The sequence below is a fragment of the Leucoraja erinacea genome, chromosome 40, assembly GCF_028641065.1.
Source record: "Leucoraja erinacea ecotype New England chromosome 40, Leri_hhj_1, whole genome shotgun sequence".
NCBI lineage: Eukaryota > Metazoa > Chordata > Chondrichthyes > Rajiformes > Rajidae > Leucoraja > Leucoraja erinaceus.
The window spans coordinates 2880167-2903453 of record NC_073416.1 but is presented as its reverse complement, the minus strand read 5'-3'; the positions used below and the strand labels follow the sequence as shown (position 1 = coordinate 2903453).

The 23287-nt window shown below is 49.9% G+C and overlaps 2 protein-coding genes across 4 annotated transcripts in view; one reads left to right on the top strand and one right to left on the bottom strand.

Moving 5' to 3' along the window:
• Window positions 1-7808, top strand: part of slc26a10 (solute carrier family 26 member 10) — a 37304-nt gene extending 29496 nt beyond the window's left edge. The window contains exons 16-18 of the mRNA XM_055664348.1: window positions 951-1005; window positions 2485-2591; window positions 5926-7808. Of these exons, the coding sequence (XP_055520323.1) occupies window positions 951-1005; window positions 2485-2591; window positions 5926-5964 (201 nt within the window). The 3' untranslated portion in view covers window positions 5965-7808. The remainder of the gene's footprint in view (window positions 1-950; window positions 1006-2484; window positions 2592-5925) is intronic.
• Window positions 7809-12587: 4779 nt separating this feature from the next.
• LOC129714719 (beta-1,4 N-acetylgalactosaminyltransferase 1-like) overlaps window positions 12588-23287 on the bottom strand; it is a 35764-nt gene continuing 25064 nt past the window's right edge. For all 3 annotated transcript variants that reach the window (XM_055664493.1, XM_055664494.1, XM_055664495.1), the window contains 4 exons: window positions 20152-20339; window positions 16115-16255; window positions 13978-14215; window positions 12588-13493 (listed from right to left, as the gene is read on the bottom strand). In XM_055664493.1, coding sequence (XP_055520468.1) covers window positions 13276-13493; window positions 13978-14215; window positions 16115-16255; window positions 20152-20339 — 785 coding nt within the window. In that variant the 3' untranslated portion in view covers window positions 12588-13275. The remainder of the gene's footprint in view (window positions 13494-13977; window positions 14216-16114; window positions 16256-20151; window positions 20340-23287) is intronic.

Here is a 23287-nt window from a genome sequence, read left to right as displayed (position 1 = left end):
CGGATTCGGAATGGGAGGGGGAGTTGAAGTGCTGAGCTACCGGGAGGTCAGGTAGGTTAATGCGGACCGAGCGATGACTTTGTTTAGTTTCGAGATACAGCGCGGAAACAGGTCCCTTGGCCCGCGCCGACCAGCGATCCCCGCACACTGACACTATCCCTAACCCTAACACACTGGGGACAATTTACACTTACATCAAGCCAATTAACCTACAAGCCTGTACGTCTTTGGAGTGTGGGAGGAAACCGAAGATCTCGGCGAAAGCAGCAGATCGTACAAACTCCGTACAGTCAGCACCTGTGGTCGGGATCGAACCCGGGTCTCTGGCGCTGCGAGCGCTGTAAGGCAGCAACTCTACCGCTGAGCCACCGTGACGTCCTGACTTTTCCACTCAATGTTAGAATCGATGAAGACAAACAGAGCCATTATGGTTATCTCCCCTCTGTCTTCTAAGCCCTGAAGCAGGGTCCCAACCCACAACATTGCGTTGGAGCGGCACGGTGGCGCAGCGGGTAGAGTTGCTGCCTCACAGCGCCAGAGACCCGGGTTCGATCCTGACTACGGGCGCTGTCTGTACGGAGTTTGCACGTTCTCCCCATGACCCGCGTGGGTTTTCTCCGGGTGCTCCGGTTTCATCCCACACTCCAAAGACGTGCAGGTTTGTAGGTTAATTGGCTTTGGTAGAGACTGTAAATTGTCCCTAGTGTTTGAAGTGGGCGGGGGTGGCTGGTCAGCACGGGCTCGGTGGGCCGAAGGGCCTGTTTCTGCGCTGTATCTCTAAACTAAAGATGGTGCCCGACCTACTGAGTTTGTGTGTTGCGTGTGTGGTTGCGTGTGTGTGGTTGCGTGTGTGTGGTTGCGTGTGTGTGTGGTTGCGTGTGTGGTTGTGTGGTTGCGTGTGTGTGTGTGTGTGTATTTAGCATTACTTGACGAATGGTCTTATTTTTCAGATGTGTATGGAGTGCCAGAAAGCGGACTTGTGGGTTTATCTGGCAGAGTGCAACAGTAAGTATCATGTCCCATCAAACTGTCTCTCCTCTGTACACTGAGTGTCGTACATCTGAATCCATTGCAATGGCCTCTTCTTGATCAGTGGCCTCGATGAATCAGCATTAGGGACCATCGTAGGGACGGGGACCGAGAAGATTCTCGTTTCCAAGAAAGAGTTAGATTTAGCTCTTAAGGGCTAACGGAATCAAGGGGTGGGGCAGGAACGGGGTACCGATTTAGGAAGATCAGCCATGATCATTTTGAATGGCGGTGCTGGCTAGAAGGGCCGAATGGCCTACTCTTGCACCTATTTTCTATATTTCTTTGTTTCAATTCTGAGTCGGAGAATGAACTCGCAGATCGGGAAGGGGGAGGAAGGGAGAGAAGGGGGTGGGAGGGAGTTGCGGAGATCAAGTTAATCTCATTGAGGCTTGGAGCCTGAGATAGGATCTTGACACAGTGAACGGTAGGGCTATGGGGAGTGTACCACTGCTGTGAGAGTGTGTGTGGGCCATGTCTTTTACACAGAGTGGTGGGTGCCTGGAACGCGCTGGCAGAGGTGGTGTTGGAGGCAGAGGCGATAGTGGTGTGGAAGAGACTTTGGGACAGGCTCGTGGATATGTTCACAAAGCTCGTAAGTTCATCGATGATGGGGAGCAGAATTAGGCCATTCGGCCCATCGAGTCGACTCCGCCATTCAATCATGGCTGATCTGTTTCTCCCTCCCAACCCCATTCTCCTGCCTTCTCCCCGTGACCCCTGACACCATGCAGGGCATGGAGGGGCTATAGATCACATGCAGGCAGAGGAGATTAGTTGATGGTAGACAAAAATGCTGGAGAAACTCAGCGGGTGAGGCAGCATCTATGGAGCGTAGGAAATAGGCGACGTTTTGGGACAAGACCCTTCTTCAGACTAGTTGAATGGTTTGGATATTGGCATCATGTTCAAGATTCAAGGACAATGAAATTCTTGCTTTGCTTCAGCACAACAGAACATAGTAGGCATGACTACAGAACAGATCAGCGTGTCCATATACCATTATGTACGTAAATACACACAGGAATAAATAAACTGATCAAGTGCAAATAAACAGATAATAGGCTATTTAACGATCAGAGTTTTGTCCCAGCCAGGTTTAATAGCCTGATGGCTGTGGGGAAGTAGCTATTCCTGAACCTGGATGTTGCAGTCTTCAGGCTCCTGTACCTTCTACCTGAAGATAGCAGGGAGATGAGTGTGTGCCAGGATGGTGTGTGGGTCCTTGATGATGCTGCCAGCCTTTTTGAGGCAGCGACTGCGATAGATCCCCTCGATGGAAGGGAGGTCGGAGCCGATGATGGACTGGGCAGTGTTTGCTGCTGTTCAGCAGATTAGTTGATTCATCATTGAACTAATCATTGGAGATCAGTTGATATGGGCCTCGTGTTGAGCAGAGGCACGACTCTATAACTCCCTGAGGGTCACAAATGTGTTTGTCCTTTGTTTTTCCAGAAGAAGTTTTGAAAGTATTGGCGTGTAGTGGCCTACTTGATCACCTTCGTCCAGAGCAGATCTTTGTAACAGTGCATGACGCAGTGGTCCACCTAGAGCAAGTCAAGGTAACTGTCTTTAACTCAATGTGGTACTAAATGTGGAATTAGTTCAGACTGTGCATCTCAAAGCATGTCCCGGACATCCCTGCACCAGCCCTGACTACACACATCATTAATTTAAGTACATTTCGCCTGTTCGTAAATCACTTTGAAGATAGACACGAAAAGCTGGGAGTAACTCAGCTGGGACAGGCAGCATCTCTGGAGAGAAGGAATGGGTGACGTTTCGGGTCAAGACCCCTTCTTCAGACTGAGAGTCAGTGGTTGGTGGGTGGGGGGGGGGGGGAGGGAAACTAGAGGTATGAAAAGCTTCAGAGCAAATCAGGGCCAGCACCGATGGCCAAGGAGTCAAGTCAAGTTTATTTGTCACATACACATACGAGATGTGCAGTGAAATGAAAGTGGCAATGCTCGCGGACTTTTGTGCAAAAGACAAACAACAAAACAACCAAACAAATTATAAACACAATCATAACACACATATTCTTTTACATAATAAATAATGGAAGGAAAAATGTTCAGTAGAGTTAGTCCCTGGTGAGATAGGCGTTTACAGTCCGAATTGCCTCTGGGAAGAAACTCCTTCTCAACCTCTCCGTTCTCACCGCATGGCAACGGAGGCGTTTGCCTGACCGTCGCAGCTGGAACAGTCCGTTGCAGGGGTGGAAGGGGTCTCCCATGATTTTATTTGCTCTGGAGGTGGAGGGAAAGGTGGAGCCCTCAATGGTCCATTGTTGGCTGCGGAAGAGGTCCCACGATGGTCCACAGTGGGAATGAGTGGTTGATGGTCGGCACGGTGTCAGTGGGCTGAAGGGCCTGGTTCCATGCTGTATCTCCAGCCCTGTCAATGACAGTAAAAGAATGGAACGAGACTTACATTAAATACAAGACTAACATCTTGCCCAGGGCTAATAACTTGGCAAGAATGCAAATGACTATTTTGTTTTCCTTCTAAATATTGTCCTGCCCCACCAGCCATGTGGTTAAGTTACCCGACAACTTTAGGCTGTGCATGCCATACGCAAGAGGAACCATGTGGTACAGAATGTGGTGCCGCTTGGAGCAAACGCCCTCATTTACACCCAGGGTCAAAAAATGTAAATTGCAAAATTAACAATCCAAAAGCTTGTTGCCTTACAAGAGGTAAAACGGAGCCACAGGCCATGAGTTGAGCCAAATATAGAACAGAGTCTGTCCATAGATAGATACAAAGTGCTGGAGTAACTCAGTGGGACAGGCAGCATCTGTGGAGAGGGAATGGGCGACGTTTCAGGTCGAGATCCTTCTTCAACGCGGACTTACAGCAGCGTCTCATAGATGCTGATGTGAGGAACTGCAGAGGCTGGGGTTTTGAGCAAAACACACAAAGTGCTGGAGGAACTCGGCGAGTCGGGCAGCATCTGTGGAGGGAAACGGACGGGCGACGTGTCAGGCCGTTACCCTTCTTCACGCTGATTGCAGTGATGGCTTTTCTCGACCAGGGGCTGTGTGAGGACATTTCTCCAGACTTCATGCTGGCTCGAGCTTGTTCTCAACTAGATGTCACTAGAGGGAGAACGTGAGCAGGAATCTGTCCCAAGGAGCAGTCTAAACACAACCACATGGTGGCAGCAGAGGTCCCAGAGCCCTGCAACATCTCCGATCCAAGGGTAGTCTTTAGAAGAAGGGTTTCGGCCCGAAACGTTGCCTATTTCCTTCACTCCATAGATGCTGCTGCACCCGCTGAGTTTCTCCAGCACTTTTGTCTACCTTAGTCTTTAGTTTAGTTTAGAGATACAGCGCGGAAACAGGCCCTTCGGCCCACCGAGTCCGCACCGACCAGCGATCTCCGCACACTAGACACTATCCCACACACACACACACTAGGGACAATTTATTCATTTACCAAGCCAAATAACCTACAAATCTGTACGGCTTTTGGATAGGATGGGTTTAGAGGGATATGGGCCAAACGCGGGCAGGTGGGACTAGTGTAGATGGGGCATGTTGGTCAATGTGGACAAGTTGGGCCGAAGGGCCTGTGTCTGCTGTACGATTCCAAGGGTCATTAAGATGCAAGGTTGCCTCTGTGTTTTTCTCTCTGTCTCCACAGATGCTGCCTGACACTGAGTGTTATCCAGCATTTTGATTACCGAGTCATTTGACTGGCAAACATAGGGAAGGTTTTGTGCAAAGATCCTATAGCGGAGCAAGATAGACCACTCCTGCTAAATGCAATGGGGCTGACGTGTAGTACACAACGGAGCGGAACGTGGGCCTTTTTTTCATCCATTTCAGTAACCGGACCCCGACCCGACTCGCAGTGTAATCAACGTTGCGGGGGAACAGTTTGTGTTAATAAATTATAATTCTGAAAATAAGGAGAAGATTTTTACCAAAGAACTTTTAATTTTACGAGGATGTTTCCGTAACCGGCTTCCGTCTCTGCACTAGTATCTTTGCTCCGCTACGGGATCTTTGGTGCGGAGACGGAAGCCGGTTACGGAAATGGGGCCGAAAATGACCCATGAATCTGCCCATGACCGTACTACGTCTTTTTCGTCGAGTGGACTACCTTGCTCGCTGTAGGGTCTTTGGTTTTGTGTATCCAGTCTTGCAGCGTACAAAAGTTGCGGAAAGTTGCTGGTGTGCACGTGTGGGAGATGCGAGCCCGCTGCCTCTGGTACCGGGGCTCTCCTCAATGCGCTAAGCTGCATTCAGTAGGCGGGGGGGGGGGGGGGGGGGGGGGACAAGGCGCATGAGTATTGGCTGCGCAAAGCATTGCCTGATTTCCACTCGCTGCATTGCGTTGTGTCACCCGCTGCACGAAGGCCGCAAACGTGCCGTAAGATTTTGCACTGCAAGCGAAAGAAGCGGCTGTTTGGCGAGTTTGGGGCGATTGGTCACGTACCCTGTCCCCCTGTCCGTGGGTACACAAATAGCCCGTGGGTGTTGCAAGGGGCAGCGATGGTTCGTTCCATTCCACGCCCTGTCGCATTTCTGCAGTCTTCGTTTAGTTTAGCGATACAGCGCGGAAACAGGCCCTTCGTCCCACCGAGTCCGTGCTGACCAGCCCGCTCACGCCAGCGCCATGTTATATCCCACCTTCCCTATCCACTCCCGACACAATTTGCAGTTAACCTACAAGCCCGCACGTCTTTGGCGGCGTGGGCGGAAACCGGAGCACCCGGAGGAAACCCACGCGGTCAGAGGGGAGAACGTGCAAACTCCGTACAGGCAGCACCCGTAGTCGGGATTCGGGATCTCGGGCGCTGTGAGGCGCTGCGCCACCGTGCTGTTATGTGCGAATGTGGTCCCGCAAAATGTGAAAGTGTATTTGTGATTATTTTTCTTTTTTTAGGAGGCATCCACACAGAAAAGCACAACAATTTGGGTATGAGTGCGTGCAGTGGTTAAAGCAGGCACATTACAAGACATCACATCATCCCATCTGGGCACGGTTAGCTGGCAAGGATAAATAGATGCCCTGAAAACTGGAGCTCAGAGCAAGACTTATTTCCTCATCTAAAACCTGCAGCAATTACAGATTAAGTTGCATTATATGGCGTTTTAGAGATTGACCCAAAGTGGTCACTGCCCCCAAAAATGGTTGTTAGGTTCAAAGGAAAGGTCACAACTATAGTAGAAAATGTTAACCTCTCGTGCCAACCAGACACAAGGAACTGCAGATGCTGGTTGACCAAGGAAAAGCACAAAGTGCTGGAGTAACTCAGCAGGCCAGGCAGCTTCTCTGAAGAACGTTGAGAGGTGATGTTTTGGGCGTGGGTTTAAGGTGAGGGGGAGATTCAATGGGAACCTTTTTACACAACGGGTGATAGGTCTATGGAACGAGCTGTCGGAGGAGGTAGTTGAGGCACGTACTATCACAACGTTTAAGAAACAGTTTGGCAGGTACATGGATAGGACAGGGTTAGAGGAACTTGGGCCAAACTGGGACTAGAGTAGCTGGGACATGTTGGCCGGTGTGGGCAAGTTGGGCCGAAGGGCCTGTTTCCACACTGTATCACTCTATGACTCTATATCTATGAACCACTGTTTTTTTTTTTAGTTTTAGGATTTAAATATACAGCGTGGAAACAGGCCCTTCAGCCCACCAGGTCCATGCTGGCCAGCGATCACCTGTATGCTAGTTCTATCCTACACACTAGGGGCACTGTACAGAGCCCAATTAATGACACCGGGGGCACAATTACAGATTAAGCAGTCTGAAGAAGGGTCTCGACCCGAAACATCACCCATTGCTTCTCTCCAGAGACGCTGCCTGTCCCGCTGAGTTACTCCAGCTTCAAGCTGTATTGAACATTTTGTTTAGAGATCGACTCAATATGGCCATTGGCCAAAAAGATGGTTCTTGGGGAAAGGTCACACATACGTAGAGAGCTTTAACCTCCCCTGGCAACTATTGAAGCTGGACTCGAGGAACTGCAGATGCTGGCTCGCCAAGGAAAGGCGCAAGGCGCTGGAGTAACTCAATGAGTCGGGTAGCATCTCTGAAGAACATTGAGAGGAGATGTTTGGGGTTGGGACCCTGTTTCAGACTGCTTATGGGGAGGAAGAGAGGATGTTGGTAGGTAGTATGTTGATGTAGGTGAGGAGAGTTTTTTTTATAGGGACATAGAAACATAGACAATAGGTGCAGGAGTAGGCCATTCGGCCCTTCGAGCCAGCACCGCCATTCAATGTGATCATGGCTGATCATCCAGAATCAGTACCCCGTTCCTGCTTTTTCCCGATATCCCCTGATTTTGTTTGCCCCAAGAGCTAAATCTAACTCTCTCTTGAAAAACATCCAGTGAATTGGCCTCCACTGGCTTCTGTGGGAGAGAATTCCACAGATTCACCACTCCCTGGGTGAAGAGGTTTTTCCTCATCTCAGTCCCAAATGGCCGACCCCTTATTCTTAACATGGCTGGACAAAGACAAGCGATGAGAAGTCACAGAGTCATAGAGTGATACAGCTTCAGACAAACTTGCCCACACCGACCAACATGTCCCATCTACACTCGTCCCACCTGCCTGCGTTTGGTCCAAATCCCTCTAAACCTGTCCGATCCATGTACAGTACCTGTCCAAATGTTTCTTAAACGTTGCGATAGTCCCAGCCTCAACTACCTCCTCTGGCAGCTCGTTCCATACACCCACCACCCTTTGTGTGAAAATGTCATCCCTCGAAGTCCTATTGGCACATAAGGATTGAAGAGTTGTGAATTGTGAAGCTAGAGGAAGGATGGAGGGGGGGGGGGGGGGGAGAGAAATAGGTGCGAAAGGATACAGAGGGGAGCTCAGAGGGAAAACCACCCCACATCCACGTTCCCTGGTCACTACAGAGTGGCCTGCTGGAGCGTATATGCGGGCATGTGTACCTGTTTAGATGCGTGTCTCAAAGCCAAAGTAGTGTCAGCTGTCTCGTCCCCGATGCTGGAAAGAAGCACCTAGGGACCTTTCTGCCCCTTGAGCTCCAGTTGCCATTCAATTCGTAGTAGATCTCTTGGGCAACTTAAGCAAGGAATCACTGGCCGACCCCTTAGCCTGCAAACCCGTACGTCTTTGGAGTGTGGGGGGGTGGGGGTGGAAGAAGGGGGAAGGGGAACCGGAGCACCCGGAGAAAACCCACGCAGGGTAGAAGGTACATAGCAACATAGACAATAGGTGCAGGAGTAGAGGCCATTCGGCCCTTCGAGCCTGCACCGCCATTCAATATGATCATGGCTGATCATCCAACTCAGTATCCCGTACCTGCCTTCTCTCCATACCCCCTGATCCCTTTAGCCACAAGGGCCACATCTAACTCCCTCTTAAATATAGCCAATGAACTGTGTGGCCTCAACTACCTTCTGTGGCAGAGAATTCCACAGATTCACCACTCTCTGTGTGTGTGAAAAAAAAATGTTTTTCTCATCACGGTCCTAAAAGACTTCCCCCTTATCCTTAAACTGTGACGCCTTGTCCTGGGCTTCCCCAACATCGGGAACAATCTTCCTGCATCTAGCCTGTCCAACCCCTTAAGAATTTTGTAAGTTTCTATAAGATCCCCCCTCAATCTTCTAAATTCCAGCGAGTACAAGCCGAGTCTATCCAGTCTTTCTTCATATGAAAGTCCTGACATCCCAGGAATCAGTCTGGTGAACCTTCTCTGTACTCCCTCTATGGCAAGAATGTCTTTCCTCAGATTAGGAGACCGAAACTGTATGCAATACTCCAGGTGTGGTCTCACCAAGACCCTGTACAACTGCAGTAGAACCTCCCTGCTCCTAGACTCAAATCCTCTATGGAAAGAATGTCTTTCCTCAGATTAGGAGACCAAAACTGTACGCAACTGTCCAAACTCCGTAACAGACAGCACCCGTGGTCAGGATCGAACCCCGGGTCTCTGGCGCTGTGAGGCAGCAGCTCTACCCGCTGCGCTGCCGGCCGACATCTCCTCCAGCCAGACTCAGTGGCCGCTGCAGGGCAGACAGGACACCGACAGGCTTGGAGCTCAGTGTAACATTGAGACACGCAGGGAGCACAGAGGGAGAGAGTTGGTTCGATGGTCAGGGGATCTCATTCACCCATCAATCCTTAGCGATGACAATGGATTTAAAGCGCTTGCAATTCCACCATTTGTTCATTGTTGTGACTAATTTACCAATGTGATTCCATTCATGTCTGTGAATAAACAATCAAATATAAAGAGTTACGCTGTCTGGTGCCTTTCTGCAGTGTATTATTGAATTCACTAGTGTTGGCCATCAGTTAGATGGCAGGTACCTACTGTGCCAAGTTAGTCTATGGCAACTCGAGTGTGCAGGCTGCCTCAGGGGCATGGCAAGCCCACCATTCCCTTAATGGGTGAAGGTTGGCGAGGAGGTGGTGCAGTGGGTGATGGTGGGTGTCAACGTTTGGAGACGTTGGGATCCAGCCCAGACATCAGGCCAAAATAAGATGTTGAGTGCCAGCGTTAGACGCACACAATAAGGTGTCTTTCAGAGCAACGCAGAGGGAAATTGGTCCACGTTTGGTTTTTAGTTTAGAGATACAGCGCGGAAACAGGCGCTTCGGACAACCGGGTCAGCGCCGACCAGCGATCCCCGTACGTTAAACACCATCTGACACACACACTAGGGACAATTTTACACATACACCTAGCCAATTAGCCTACAAACCTGTAGATCATTGGAGTGTGGGAGGAAAGTAAAGGTCTCGGAGAAAACCCACCCACGGGGAGAACGTGCAAACTCCGTATAGACAGCACCCGTAGTCGGGATCGAACCCTGGTCTCCGGCGCTGCAAGTGATTCTTCTTCTTCTTTCGTGTGGCGTGCACAGCCTAAAGTTGTTGGGCAACTTGTTCTGTTTGATCTTCCGTTTGTGCACGGCGAGTTGATTGCATTAGTCGAAACATATGTATACTATATTCATATGTACACTATATATATATATATATATTTTATTTTTTTTCCTGCACCTTCACGATTCTTGCTTACTTTCCTTACTACATTTATTTCTATCTTTTTTAAAGCTCAAAAAATGAAGTGGTACAACATAATGTAATAAGAGATATGCGATGTATTAATGTGATTTACTGTACTGCTAATAAAAATAAAAAAAAAAAAAAAAAAAATGACTATTTTGTTTTCCTTCTAAATATTGTCCTGCCCCACCAGCCATGCGGTTAAGGTCTTTTTTTTTTTTTAATTTTATTTTTATTAGCAGTACAGTAAATCACATTAATACATCGCATATATCTTATTACATTATGTTGTACCACTTCATTTTTTGAGTCAAGAGTGCTTTATTGTCATGTGTCCCAGCCACAACAATGACACATTTACTTGCAGCAGGACAACAGAATATATATCATCTATGGAGCGAAGGAAATAGGCAACGTTTCGGGCCGAAACCCTTCTTCAGACTGAGTTTCTCCAGCTTTTTTGTGTAACCTTCGATTCTCCAGCATCTGCAGTTCCCTCTTAAACAGAATATATATATTCTGTTGTCCTGCTGCAAGTAAGTGTGTCATTGTTGTGTCTGGGACACATGACAATAAAGCACTCTTGACTCAATTAGAGATTTTGTTTTAAGGCGCTAAAACAGAGAGGACCAGTTGGCTGTGGTCGTGTAAGGTATTCTCCCACAATATCATATCGGCCACTCTTGTGTGCTCGGCTCTTATACACAGAACATGGAACAGAACACAGATTCGGAGGCTGCAACTGCGGGTCTGGCGGACGACGGCACCGGGAGCCCGCGGGTCCCTGGAGGGAGACCGCTTTTCAGGGCTCTCGCAACGGCGACTTCGCCCGCCCGAGTTGCGGAGTGAAAGAGCTCCTGGAGCGGGGCCTGACATCACCGCCCCGCACGGCTTGGAATGGCCGCGGGACTCTGCGAGCGCACGCCGGGGGCTCTAACATCAAGAACCCGGTGTGCGACCTCGCACCACCCGGTGTGGCTTTAATGGCCGCGGGACAATCGCCATCGCCAGCCGGGGGTTTTGACTTTGACTCTGACATCGGGGGGGGGAGAGTGCAGTGGAGAGATAAGTTTTTTTGGCCTTCCATCACAGCAATGTGATGGATGTTTATGTAAAATGTAAATTATGTTGTGTCTTGGGTCTATTTGTTTGTAATGTATGGCTGCAGAAACGACATTTCGTTTCAAATGACAATTAAATTGTATCTTGATCTATCTTGATCTTGAACATGTAAACGCAGAACATGGAATAGAACATTGGAAATGGAATGGCAGGGCTGTGGGGAGTGTACCACTGCTCTGAGAGGGACAAAGTTTACAGGAGGTGTGTGGGCCATGTCTTTTACTCAGTGTGGTGGGCGCCTGGAACGTGCTGCCAGGGGAGATGTTGGCGGCAGAGATGATAGTGGTGTTTAGGTCTTTGTATAGGCGCATGGATATGCAGGGAAAGGAGGGATATGGATCACATGCAGGCAGAGGAGATCAGTTTATGCTCAGCACAGACATTGTGGGCCGAATGGCCTGTTCCTGTGCAGTACTGTTCCCCGTTCCTCATTCTATATTCTCAGTTTTGGTTTAGTTTATTGTCACGTGTGCAGTGAAAAGCTTGTTGTTGCGTGCTAACCAGTCAGTGGAAAGACAACACATGATTGCAATCGAGCAGCTCGCAGTGCATAGGTGCATGATAAGGGAATAACGTTTAGTGCAAGGTAAAGCCAGCAGAGTCCGATCAAGGATAGTCTGAGGGTCACCATTGAGGGAGATAGTAGTTCAGGACTACTCTGTATGTTCTGTGTTCCATGAGCCACTCTGCCAGACATGCAAATAAATGAGGGCGTTTGCTCTAAGCGGCATTCTGTACCACATGGTTCTTCCTCTTGCGTATGGCATGCACAGCCTAAAGTTGTCGGGTAACTTAACCACATGGCTGGTGGGGCAGGACAATATTTAGAAGGAAAACAAAATAGTCATTTGCATTCTTGCCAAGTTATTAGCCCTGGGCAAGATGTTAGTCTTGTATTTAATGTAAGTCTCGTTCCATTCTTTTACTGTCATTGACAGTGCTGGAGATACAGCATGGAACCAGGCCCTTCAGCCCACTGACTCCGTGCCGACCATCAACCACTCATTCCCACTGTGGACCCTCTTCCACAGCCAACAATGGACCATTGTGGGCTCCACCTTTCCTTGGCCATCGGTGCTGGCCCCTGATTTGCTCTGAAGCTTTTCATACCTCTAGTTTCCCTCCCCCACCAACCACTGACTATCAGTCTGAAGAAGGGTCTCGACCCGAAACGTCACCCATTCCTTCTCTCCAGAGATGCTGCCTGTCCCAGCTGAGTTACTCCCAGCTTTTCATGTCTATCTTCGAAGTGATTTACGAACAGGCGAAATATACTTGACGTAAACATCGGAGAGGGGTACGGGGATAGAGGAGACGGGGGAGGAGCAGTGGTGGGAGTCCCACAACAGACAGCATCGAGTGTGGCCCCAGGACTCGGTTCACTGCCGCAGTTAGACGTTACAACTAAAGGCGGGAGAATACTCCGAATCAGAATCAGAATCACACTTTATTCGCCAAGTATGTTTTGCAACATACGAGGAATTTCATTGCCCAGGTCATTCATACAATTAAAAGCAACAGACTCACTTCAAAAACACATTTCAACATGAACATCCACCACAGTGACTCCTCCACATTCCTCACTGTGGTGGAAGGTGAAATAAAGATCAAGTCCCTTCCCTTGGTTCTTCCTCGGTCGTGGGCCTTGAGCCCCCGTTGACGGGACGGTCTTGACTCCCGTAGGCGGCGGCGTTTGGGCCCTTCGCGTTGGGGCGATCTGCTCCCGCATCGGGGAGGATATCAGCGGAGGAGTGGAATAGAAAGAGATGGAGGTGCGGGCAGGGTGGAAGATTGCAACCTTCACGTGGGTCCGCCCTGTTTCGACTAATGCAATCGACTCGACGTGCACAAACGGAAGATCAAATAGAACAAGTTGTCCAACAACTTTAGGCTGTGCACACGCCACACGAAAGAAGAAGAAGAAGGGTGCCAGGAGCGTGCACGCCATCGTGTGCCCGCCGTCCCGTCTGTTTCCAACCTCTGCAGTTGAAGGGTTTTGTAGGAGGGTTGCGCTGGGGCTCTGTCAGAGACGGCTGGATCAGCGACCTCTGGGTCCGAGTTAGCGTCGACTTTGTTCGTGGGGGCCGCACGCCCGGCAACGGCCTCCGACGGCGTCTCATTTGTTCTTCATGCATTTCAGCCGGTTCTTGAAGTAGAGCAGCTTCTCCTGTAGCCGCCCGTCCGCCTCAGCCGGCTGCACGTACCGGAAGGCCTTGTACAGCCGCTCGCTCACGCTCTGTTTCGTCCACGGCATCACGATCTTGGAGGCGTGGTCCACCTTGATGTCGCTGCAAGAGCCGATGTGGAGCAGGCCCAGGCCGTCGATGAAAAACTCTGCGGGAAGGAAGGAAGGAAGGAGAGAGGGAGGGAGAGAGAGTTAGATCACACATGCGGTCACGATGGCGCAGCGGTAGAGTTGCCGCCTCACTGCGCCAGAGACCCGGGTTTGATCCCGATTACGGGTGCTGTCTGTACGGAGTTTGCACGTTCTCCCCATGACGAATGCGTGGGTTTGCACGTTCTCCCCATGACGAATGCGTGGGTTTTCTCCGGTTTCCTCCCACGCTCCAAAGACGTACAGATTTCTACGTTAATTGGCTTTGGTGTCATTGTAAATTAATCCTAGCGGGTGTAATTCTCTCGGGCGTGTAGGGAGTTGGATGAGAAAGTGGGATAACAGAACTCGTGCGTGAACGGGCGATCGCTGGCCGGCGTGGACTCGGTGGGGCCGAAGGGCCTGGTTCCACGCTGCGTCTCGCAATCGACCGACATGACCCGCCCAACCCTGTGCTGGAACGGCAGCCTAGCATCCACTCACCCAAGTGCCCCTGCCGGGCAATGAGTGGGTCGAATCCCACTTGTTGCACCTTGTTTGTGCGAGCCATGAAGAAGTTGATGATGGCGTCCGTGACCACGCAGTTGGGGAATCCCTCCACTTCGTGGTAGTAGCCCTTGCGGATGGTCAGGCAGTCGCCATCTTTGCCGCCCTGCTCCACGCTCATCATGTGTTGAAACGTCGCAGAATATTGGGTTACCTCCCTCACAGATCCTCCAACCTGCAACAGCAAGGAAAGACAATAGACAATAGACAATAGGTGCAGGAGTAGGCCATTCGGCCCTTCGAGCCAGCACCGCCATTCAATGTGATCATGGCTGATCATCCCCAATCAGTACCCCGTTCCTGCCTTCTCCCCATATCCCCTGACTCCGCTATCTTTAAGCAGATGAGGTGTTTGTAGTTTGGTTTAGTTTAGAGTACAACAGTACTCTTATGGACGGCCAAGTGGCTGGATAATCAGGCAGAGGTTAGTTTAGAGATACAGCGCGGAAACAGGCCCTTCGGCCCACCGAGTCCGCACTGACCCACGATCCCCGCACACTAACACCATCCTACACACACTAGGGACAATGTTTACACTTTATACCAAGCCAATGAACCTGCAAACCTGTACGTCTTTGGAGAGAACTCATATGCCGCTAAAGGTGAAAGGGGCGGCACGATGGCGCAGCGGGTAGTATCGTTGCCTCACAGCGCCAGAGACCCGGGTTCGATCCCGACGACGGGCGCTGTCTGTACGGAGTTTGTTTGTACGTTCTCCCCGTGACCTGCGCGGGTTTTTCTCCGAGATCTTCGGTTTCCTCCCACACTCCAAAGGCATAAAGGTTTGTAGGTTAATTGGGTTGGTGTGAATGTAAAAACTGTCCCTAGTGTGTGTGTAGGATAGTGTTAGTGTGCGGGGATCGCTGGTCGGCATTGACCTGGTGGGCCGAAGGGCCTGTTTCTGTGCTGTATCTCAAAACTAGACTAAACTAAAAGACATCCTTCCTATAGCCGGGTGGCCAAAACAGATCACGTTCCTCGAAGCGCGGCCTCACCAACGTCTCGTACAACGTCCCTGTTTTTATATTCCAGTCACCTTGAAGTATATGCCTGCATTGGACGTTATCAAGGAGTGGGGAGAGAATGAGAGGTAGAAAGGCTCAGGAAATGGGCAGCTGAACACAAGGCCCCAAATCTGAGAAATGTTGTCTAATCTCTCGAAGTGTTCCCAAATCGAAGGTAGACAAAAATGCTGGAGAAACTCAGCGGGTGAGGCAGCATCTATGGAGCGAAGGAAATAGGCAACGTTTCGGGTCGGGACCCTTCTTCAGACATTATTATCAGGGATGAACATTGACTTCTCTAACTTCAGATGGCCCTTGTTTTCTCCCTCCATCACCTCCCCCTTCTCAGTTCTCCCACTAGTCTCACTGCCTCCGCCTACATTCTATCCCGTCCCCTCTCCTGACATCAGTCTGAAGAAGGGTCTCGACCCGAAACGTCGCCCATTCCTTCTCTCCAGAGACGCAGAGACAGGCGGCATCTCTGGAGAGGAGGAATGAATGGGTGACGTTTTGGGTCGAGACCCTTCTTCAGACTGACAGTCGGGGGAGAGAGGAACTAGAGGTATGAAAAGGTACAAAGAGCAAATGAATGAAAGGTTTGGAAAAGGACAAATCAAAGCCCGCAACGGCGATCAAGGAAAGGTGGAGCCCATAATGGTCCGTTGTTGGCTGTGGACCAGAAACTTTTCCCAAGTGGCTGATTTGATTCCTCATGAGTTTGTGGAGGTGTTTAGTTTTAGTCTAGAGATACAGCACGGAAACAGGCCCTTCGGCCCACCGAGTCCGTGCTGACTAGCGATCCTCCGCACATTCGGGGACAATTTACAACCGAAGCCAATTAACCTACAAACCCGTGCACGTCTTTGTGGAGTATGGGAGGAAACCGGAGCACCCGGGGGAAACCCACGCAGGACGCGGGAGAGAACGTGCAAGCTCCGTACAGACAGCGCCCGTGGTCAGGATGGAACCCGGGTCTCTGGCGCAACTCTACCGCTGCGCCACCGTGACCGCCCTCGAGGAGAACGTCTCTCGTGAAGCAGTTATCGCTTCACTCCTGGAAGTGAACTCACCATATCCAGGGTGGTTTTCTCCAGGATCTCGACCATCTTTTCCAATTTGGTGTCCGAAGCGAAGATAAAGTCGTCATCGACCCACAGTAGATACTTTGTTTGGACTTGGGAGACAGCCAGGTTCCGCCCAGCGAACCAACCCTGGGGACAGTGGCAGAAAATGATCATTAGAATTCATCTTTAATAAGACGGCACATCAAGTCAAAGTTTAGTTTTAGCCTAGTTTAGAAATTCAGTGTGGAAACAGGCCCTTCGGCCCACCGAGTCCGTGCCGACCAGCGATCGCCCGCACACTAACACAATCCTACACACACTGGGGACAATTTACATTCATACCAAGCCAATTAACCTACGAACCTGTACGTCTTTGGAGTGCGGGAGGAAACCGGAGCGCCCGGAGAAAACCCACGCGGGTCACGGGGAGAACGTGCAAACTCCGTACAGACAGCGCCCGGAGTCGGGATCGAACCCGGGCCTCTGGCGCTGAACGCTCTGTAAGGCAGCAACTCTTTTCACCATAAATCTATGTCCTCTGGTTCTTGATTCCCCAACTCTGGGTAAAAGACTCTGTGCGTTCACCCTTTCTACTCCCCTTGTGGTCTTATACAGGTGCTAGATGCAGGAAGATTATTTCCGATGTTGGGGAAGTCCAGAACAAGGGGTCACAGTTTAAAGATAAGAGGGAAGTCTTTTAGGACCGAGATGAGGAAAACATATTTTACACAGTGAGTGGTGAATCTGTGGAACTCTCTGCCACAGAAGGTAGTTGAGGCCACAGTTCATTGGCTATATTTAAGAGTGATCAGGGGGTATGGAGAGAAGGCAGGTACAGGGTACTGAGTCGGATGATCAGCCATGATCATATTGAATGGCGGTGCAGGCTCGAAGGGCCGAATGGCCTACTCCTGCACCTATTTTCTATGTTTCTATGTTTCTATATACATCTCTATAAGATCACCCCTCATCCTCCTGCGCTCCAAGGAATAAAGTCCTAGCCTGCCCAACCTCTCCCTGTAGCTCAGGCCCTCGTGTCCTGGCAACATCCTTGTAAATCTTCTCTGCGCCCTTTCCAGTGTAACGACCGTGTGCGGGGCGGTCACGGTGGCGCGGCGGTAGAGTTGCCGCCTTACACCGAATGCAGCGCCGGAGACTCGGGTTCCATCCCGATTACAGGCGCTGTCTGTACGGAGTTTGCACGTTCTCCCCGTGACCTGCGTGGGTTTTCTCCGAGATCTTCGGTTCCCTCCCACACTCCAAAGACGTACAGGTTTGTAGGTTAATTGGGTTGGCCAATGTAAAAAATGTCCCTAGTGGGTGTAGGATGGCGTTAATGTGCGGGGATCGCTGGTCGGCGCGGACCCGGTGGGCCGAATGGCCTGTTTCCGTGCTGTTTCTCTAAACTAAACTAAACCTCACACACACCTTCGTCTCTTCAATGAAGTAAAATACATCCTTCCTATAGCTGGGTGGCCAAAACAGATCACGATATTCGAAGCGTGGTCTCACCAATATCTCTAAGTACACTGAGAAACTCTTTGATGGGCGCACAGCTCGCTCTGTGCTATTAGAGAGGGGTGTTTGTAACACAGCCCCGTCAGACAGCAGGCGTGCCTTAAGAAGTTAAAGCACCCAGGCTCATTCTCCAGCTACCCACCTGGTTCTTAGTGTTGCATTTGTGGCTGTGTTACAAGTATGTACAAGCCTGAGAGAATTAAGGAAAGACAAGCAAAATGTTTATCCTCTGGATTATCCACGGTGGCGCAGCGGGTAGAGCTGCTGCCTCACAGCGCCAGAGACCCGGGTTCCATCCTGGCCGCGGCTGCCGGCTGTACGGAGTTTGTACGTTCTCAAGGTCAAGTCCAAGGTCAAGTTCCCGTTTATTGTCCCATGCACCAATTAAGGTACAGTGAAATTTGAGTTCCCCGTGACTGCGTGGGTTTTCTCCGGGCGCTCCACTTTCCTCCCACATCCCAAGGACGTGCAGGTTTGTAGGATAATTGGTTTGGTCCAAATGTCAGATTGCCCCTAGTGTGTGTGTGTGGGATAGTGTTAGTGTGCGGGGATCGCTGGCCGGCACAGACTCGGTGGGCCGAAGGGCCTGTTTCCACGCTGTACAACTAAACTAAACTCATCGAAACTCTACTAGAGTATCCAAGTCAAGTCAAGTTTATTTGTCACATACACATACGAGATGTGCAGTGAAATGAAAGTGGCAATGCTCGCGGAACAACAAAACAACCAAACAAATTATAAACACAATCATAACACACATATTAACTGCAGGACCGTCCAAAAAACACTGGTGTCGCATCTCAGACCGACTCATCAGACATCCTTGGACTACTTCTGCTTAAGGATGTCTACAAGTGGCGGAGATTAAAAAGGTGCTGATTTAATTTTCGTTTCGGCAAATGCGTTTAAATTTTGCGACTTGCGTTATTTGCCTTTTACAAGACCCAACGTGCTGGGGGATCTCAGAGGCTCAGGCAGCCACTGGAAGGAAAATGAACAGACAACGTTCCGGGTCCAAAGAAGGATCCTAATCCGAAATATCGCCTTCCCATTCCCCTCCCCGGATGTTGCCTGATCCATTGAGTTCCTCCAGCAATTTGTGCTTTGCTTAAGATTCCTGCATTTGCAGCTTGCGTCTCAGTTACTTGAGTTGAATTGGATTTCTTTAATTGCCATTCAAAAACAAGTTTGAACGAAATGTCGTTACCATGCAGTCATAGCAGTGAAAAAACAACAAGACCTGTTTCCATGCTGTATCTTGAAACTAAACCAATGGAAAATAAAGCAGACTATTTGCGCACAGTTGATATTAAAACAGATCGTGTTGCTTCAGGATTGCATATTGGCCAGCAAACGAGGGATCAGTCCTTGCTCGGAATAGCGCTGGCGATTTTGTATTGCTTTCACGGTTACATCCAGAAGGCAGGACACCAGCATTGCAGTACTCTCTCAGTTGGCAGCATAGAGCTGGAGTTCTCTGCAATGAGGTCCCACTTCACACACCGTGTGGGAAAGAACTGCAGACGCCGGGTTACACCGAAGAATCACACAAAGTGCTGGAGTAACTCAGCGGGTCGGGCAGCATCTCAGGAGAGAAGGAAATGGGCAACGTTTCGGGTTGAGATCCTTCTTCAGACTCGAAGCGTCACCCACTCCTTCTCTCCTAGAGATGCTGCCTGACCCGCCGAGTACTCCAGCACTTTGTGTCTACCCACGGTGTTAACTGGCATCTGCAGTTCCTTCCTACACTGATTATCAGGGACATTGGATCATCTGGTACTATCAACCCCCCCCCCCCCCCCGACATGCCTGACCTGCTGAGTTACTCCAGCACTTTGTGTCTTTTTTTGTAAACCAGCATCTGCAGTTCCTCGTGTCTCTACGACCCCTTGGAGTTGTATAAAAGGTTGAAGCCACATTCAAGAATAGCCTCTTCCGTCTAACTGTTATTAGCTTCTTGGATGGGCTTCTCTTAAGCTTAGGATACATTCCCGATCTTCCAATCTACTTTGTAGTTACCGTCGCGCTTTTTTTTGCATCTGTGCTCTTTCACTATATTCTACATTACTCGTGTTCTATTTTGCACTACCTGCTGTATTAATGTCCGGTATCTCAGAACGCACGATAGTAATAAACCAAGACACATCAAAGCTTCACCAAGTGCTGGAGTGACTCAGCGGGTGAGGCAGTGAGTGGATAGACGCAAAAAGCCGGAATGACTCAGCAGGTCGGGCAACTCAGTTTCCCCAGAGATGTTGAAGGTAGATAGACACAAAATGATGGAGCAACTCAGCCGACCAAGCAGCATCTCCGGAGAAGGGTCTCGACCCGAAACGTCAACCATACCTTCTCTCCAGAGATGCTGCCTGTCCCGCTGAGTTACTCCAGCATTTTGTGCCTGTCTTCAGCATGGAGATGGAGACACTGGCCTAGGTCCAATCCACAGTTGTCCCGTGTTTACCCGGACCAAGTCTTTCCCTCCTCGTGACCCTGTCTCTGTCCCAGAAATGATAGAAGACATGTACCTTCCTATAAGGCATGAAGTATTGCTCAACAAACGGGCCTTCAATCTTTTGCGGGTTGCTGCTGTCATCCGCGATTACAATGGCGACGGTGGGATAAAACCTCCTAATGCTCGATATCAGCTCTCTCAGCTTGTCGTAGCGCAGGAAGGTTTTGGTGGCGATCGTCACCAGTGCACTGATGTTATATCCTAAAACACAGAGAAGAAAAGGTGACCACCTTCCATTTTGGTAGGCAGCGTTCTCCTGAGGCCACGGTTCCAGTTCATTTGCCGCAAGAATAAATTCCAAAGCAGGAACATTTCCGATTACATCCCGCGGGATCTAGGGAAAATACACTGATGCAAACTATTAACATTTCATTCAAGAACAAGTGTGGCTCAAAGGACCGGCACTCGATGATAACGAATATTAAATCAATTTTTGAAGAAGAGAATAGTCCTGAGAATTATGCCATCTTAACAGCAGACAGCAATGCAAAGGTTACAGGGTAGAGATACCACCTCGAAGTCTCTGAGACCCCGGTTCAGGGAGCTGTCTACGCACACCTCCAGATTCAGAGACAGTTTCTTCCCAGCTGTTATCAGGCAACTGAATCATCCTACCACAACCAGAGAGCAGTCCGGAACTACTATCTACCTCATTGGTGACCCTCGGACTATCCTTGATCGGACTTTGCTGGCTTTACCTTGCACCAAACGCTATTCCCGTCTCATGTTGTCGGAAGGAACTGCAGATGCTGGTTTAAACCGAAGATAGGCACAAAATTGTGGGGCAACTCAGCGGGACAGGCAGCATCTCTGGGGAGAAGGAATGGGCGACGTTTCGGGTCGACACCCTCCAGACTGAATCAGGGAGGTACAGAGATAGGGAAATGCAAGGTGTGAAAATGAGGCAAAGGGGAAGGCGATCGAGGGAGATGTAGACGAGATGGGAGAAGGTAACAGCGATAAAATGCAATCGAAGACTGTCAGACTGGCCGGAGAATTGGGGATGGAAAGAGAGGGAAAGCAAGGTTTACTTGAAGTTAGAGAAGTCAATATTCGTAGACACTGGGAAAACGTACAAACTCAGCGTCTCTGGCACTGTGAGGCAGTCCCACTGTCACGATCTAATTCAGGACCTTTTTTACTCTTGGACATTTTTCATCATGCTACAAAAACGCCGCGACCTACTTGATGCCATGAGTACCTACGACTAGCATCGCGGCCCGCTACCTACGACCTCGTGACGACCATGCTGCGAGTACGAGTCAAGGGCAAACTCGGCAGAGGTCGTGAATTAGCTCGTTAAAGTGGGACAAGCCCCTAAACTCTACCCGCTGCGCCACCGTGCCGCCCTTAAGGGTTTGAGTATAGGAGCAGGGAGGTTCTACTGCAGTTGTACAGGGTCTTGGTGAGACCACACCTGGAGTATTGCGTACAGTTTTGGTCTCCTAATCTGAGGAAGGACATTATTGCCATAGAGGGAGTGCAGAGATTGTTCACCAGACTGATTCCTGGGATGTCAGGACTGTCTTATGAAGATAGACTGGATAGACTTGGTTTATACTCTCTAGAATTTAGAAGATTGAGAGGGGATCTTATAGAAACTTACAAAATTCTTAAGGGGTTGGACAGGCTAGATGCAGGAAGATTGTTCCCGATGTTGGGGAAGTCCAGGACAAGGGGTCACAGCTTAAGGATAAGGGGGAAATCCTTTAAAACCGAGATGAGAAGAACTTTTTTTCACACAGAGAGTGGTGAATCTCTGGAACTCTCTGCCACAGAGGGTAGTTGAGGCCACAGTTCATTGGCTATATTTAAGAGGGAGTTAGATGTGGCCCTTGTGGCTAAGGGGATCAGGGGGTATGGAGAGAAGGCAGGTACGGGATACTGAGTTGGATGATCAGCCATGATCATATTGAATGGCGGTGCAGGCTCGAAGGGCCGAATGGCCTCTACTCCTGCACCTAATTTCTATGTTTCTATGTTAAGGGCCAGCGGGGGACTGACGCCCAAAGAACTCAGTCTCCAAACAACCCGCACTTCAAAAGGAAGAGGGAGCAATGGGCTTAATAAAAAGGAAAGACAGTTGCTCTGAGGCAATTTTTGTTCTGCAAAATCTCGCTTGCGGTAGATTACACTCTCTTGGGTCAACGGCGGAAGCTTCGTTGATTAATCCCGCCGTATGTTTTTAATTGATATCTTTTTTTATTTGAATTTTGAATTTTGCAGCAAATTGCAGACATACAATGATAACAGACAGTGATAGTCAGGACATAATTGTACAGCAGTATGTAAACGACCCTCAAAAGATAAGATAAACCAAACGAAAAAAAAAAAAAAAAAAAAAAAATGTGGGGAGGGAGGGGGGGGGGGGGGGTGGGGGGGTTGAGGGGATAGCAGCTGCAATAAGACAGAGCAGTGATAGAGGGCACTCAGTCCTCTTCCGAGTCCCGGAAACAAGTTGAGAGAGTTAACAAGTTCCAAGAAAGGGTTCCATGTATCTAGGAATGTCTTGGTAGAGCCTTTGAGAGAGAACCTACGTTTTTCAAGCTTTAAGTTGTAGAGCACCTCCTTGATCCAGCGGGCGTGTGTCGGGGGACAGGTAAGCCTCCAGTTAAGCAAGATCAGTCTCCGGGCTAACAAGGTTGTAAAAGCCAGGACCCGCTTCAACGCAACAGAGAGGTTGGTGTTGGGAGGAATACCACAAATAGCTGACCGTGGGTTTGGAGGAATAGTCTGGCCGCACGCGGGCGGTATGTTTTTGACAGAGCGGCAGTTGCTGATGTGGCTTACACTCGCTCACGTCGTGCTCAGAGGCCCAGAGGTTTACTGGCAATGCGAGGGATCGCCGCGGGCTGGCGGCTTTGCTCGTTGCGCTGAGAATTTGCAGTCGTGACGCGCTCTCGGGATGCAAGCGGGCGCAGAGCTGCGACCTGAGATGCAACGGCAGCGGTCAATTTGCGCACGGCAAGATCCAAGGAGCAGCACGGGAATATAATGCAGATCGACACAACGTGCTGGAGTACCTCAGCGGGTCAGGCAGCATCCTGCGTTTAGTTTAGAGATACAGCGTGGAAACAGGCCCTTCGTTCCATCGAGTCTGCTCCGACCAGCGATCCCCCAGCACTAACACTATCCCTACACACACTAGG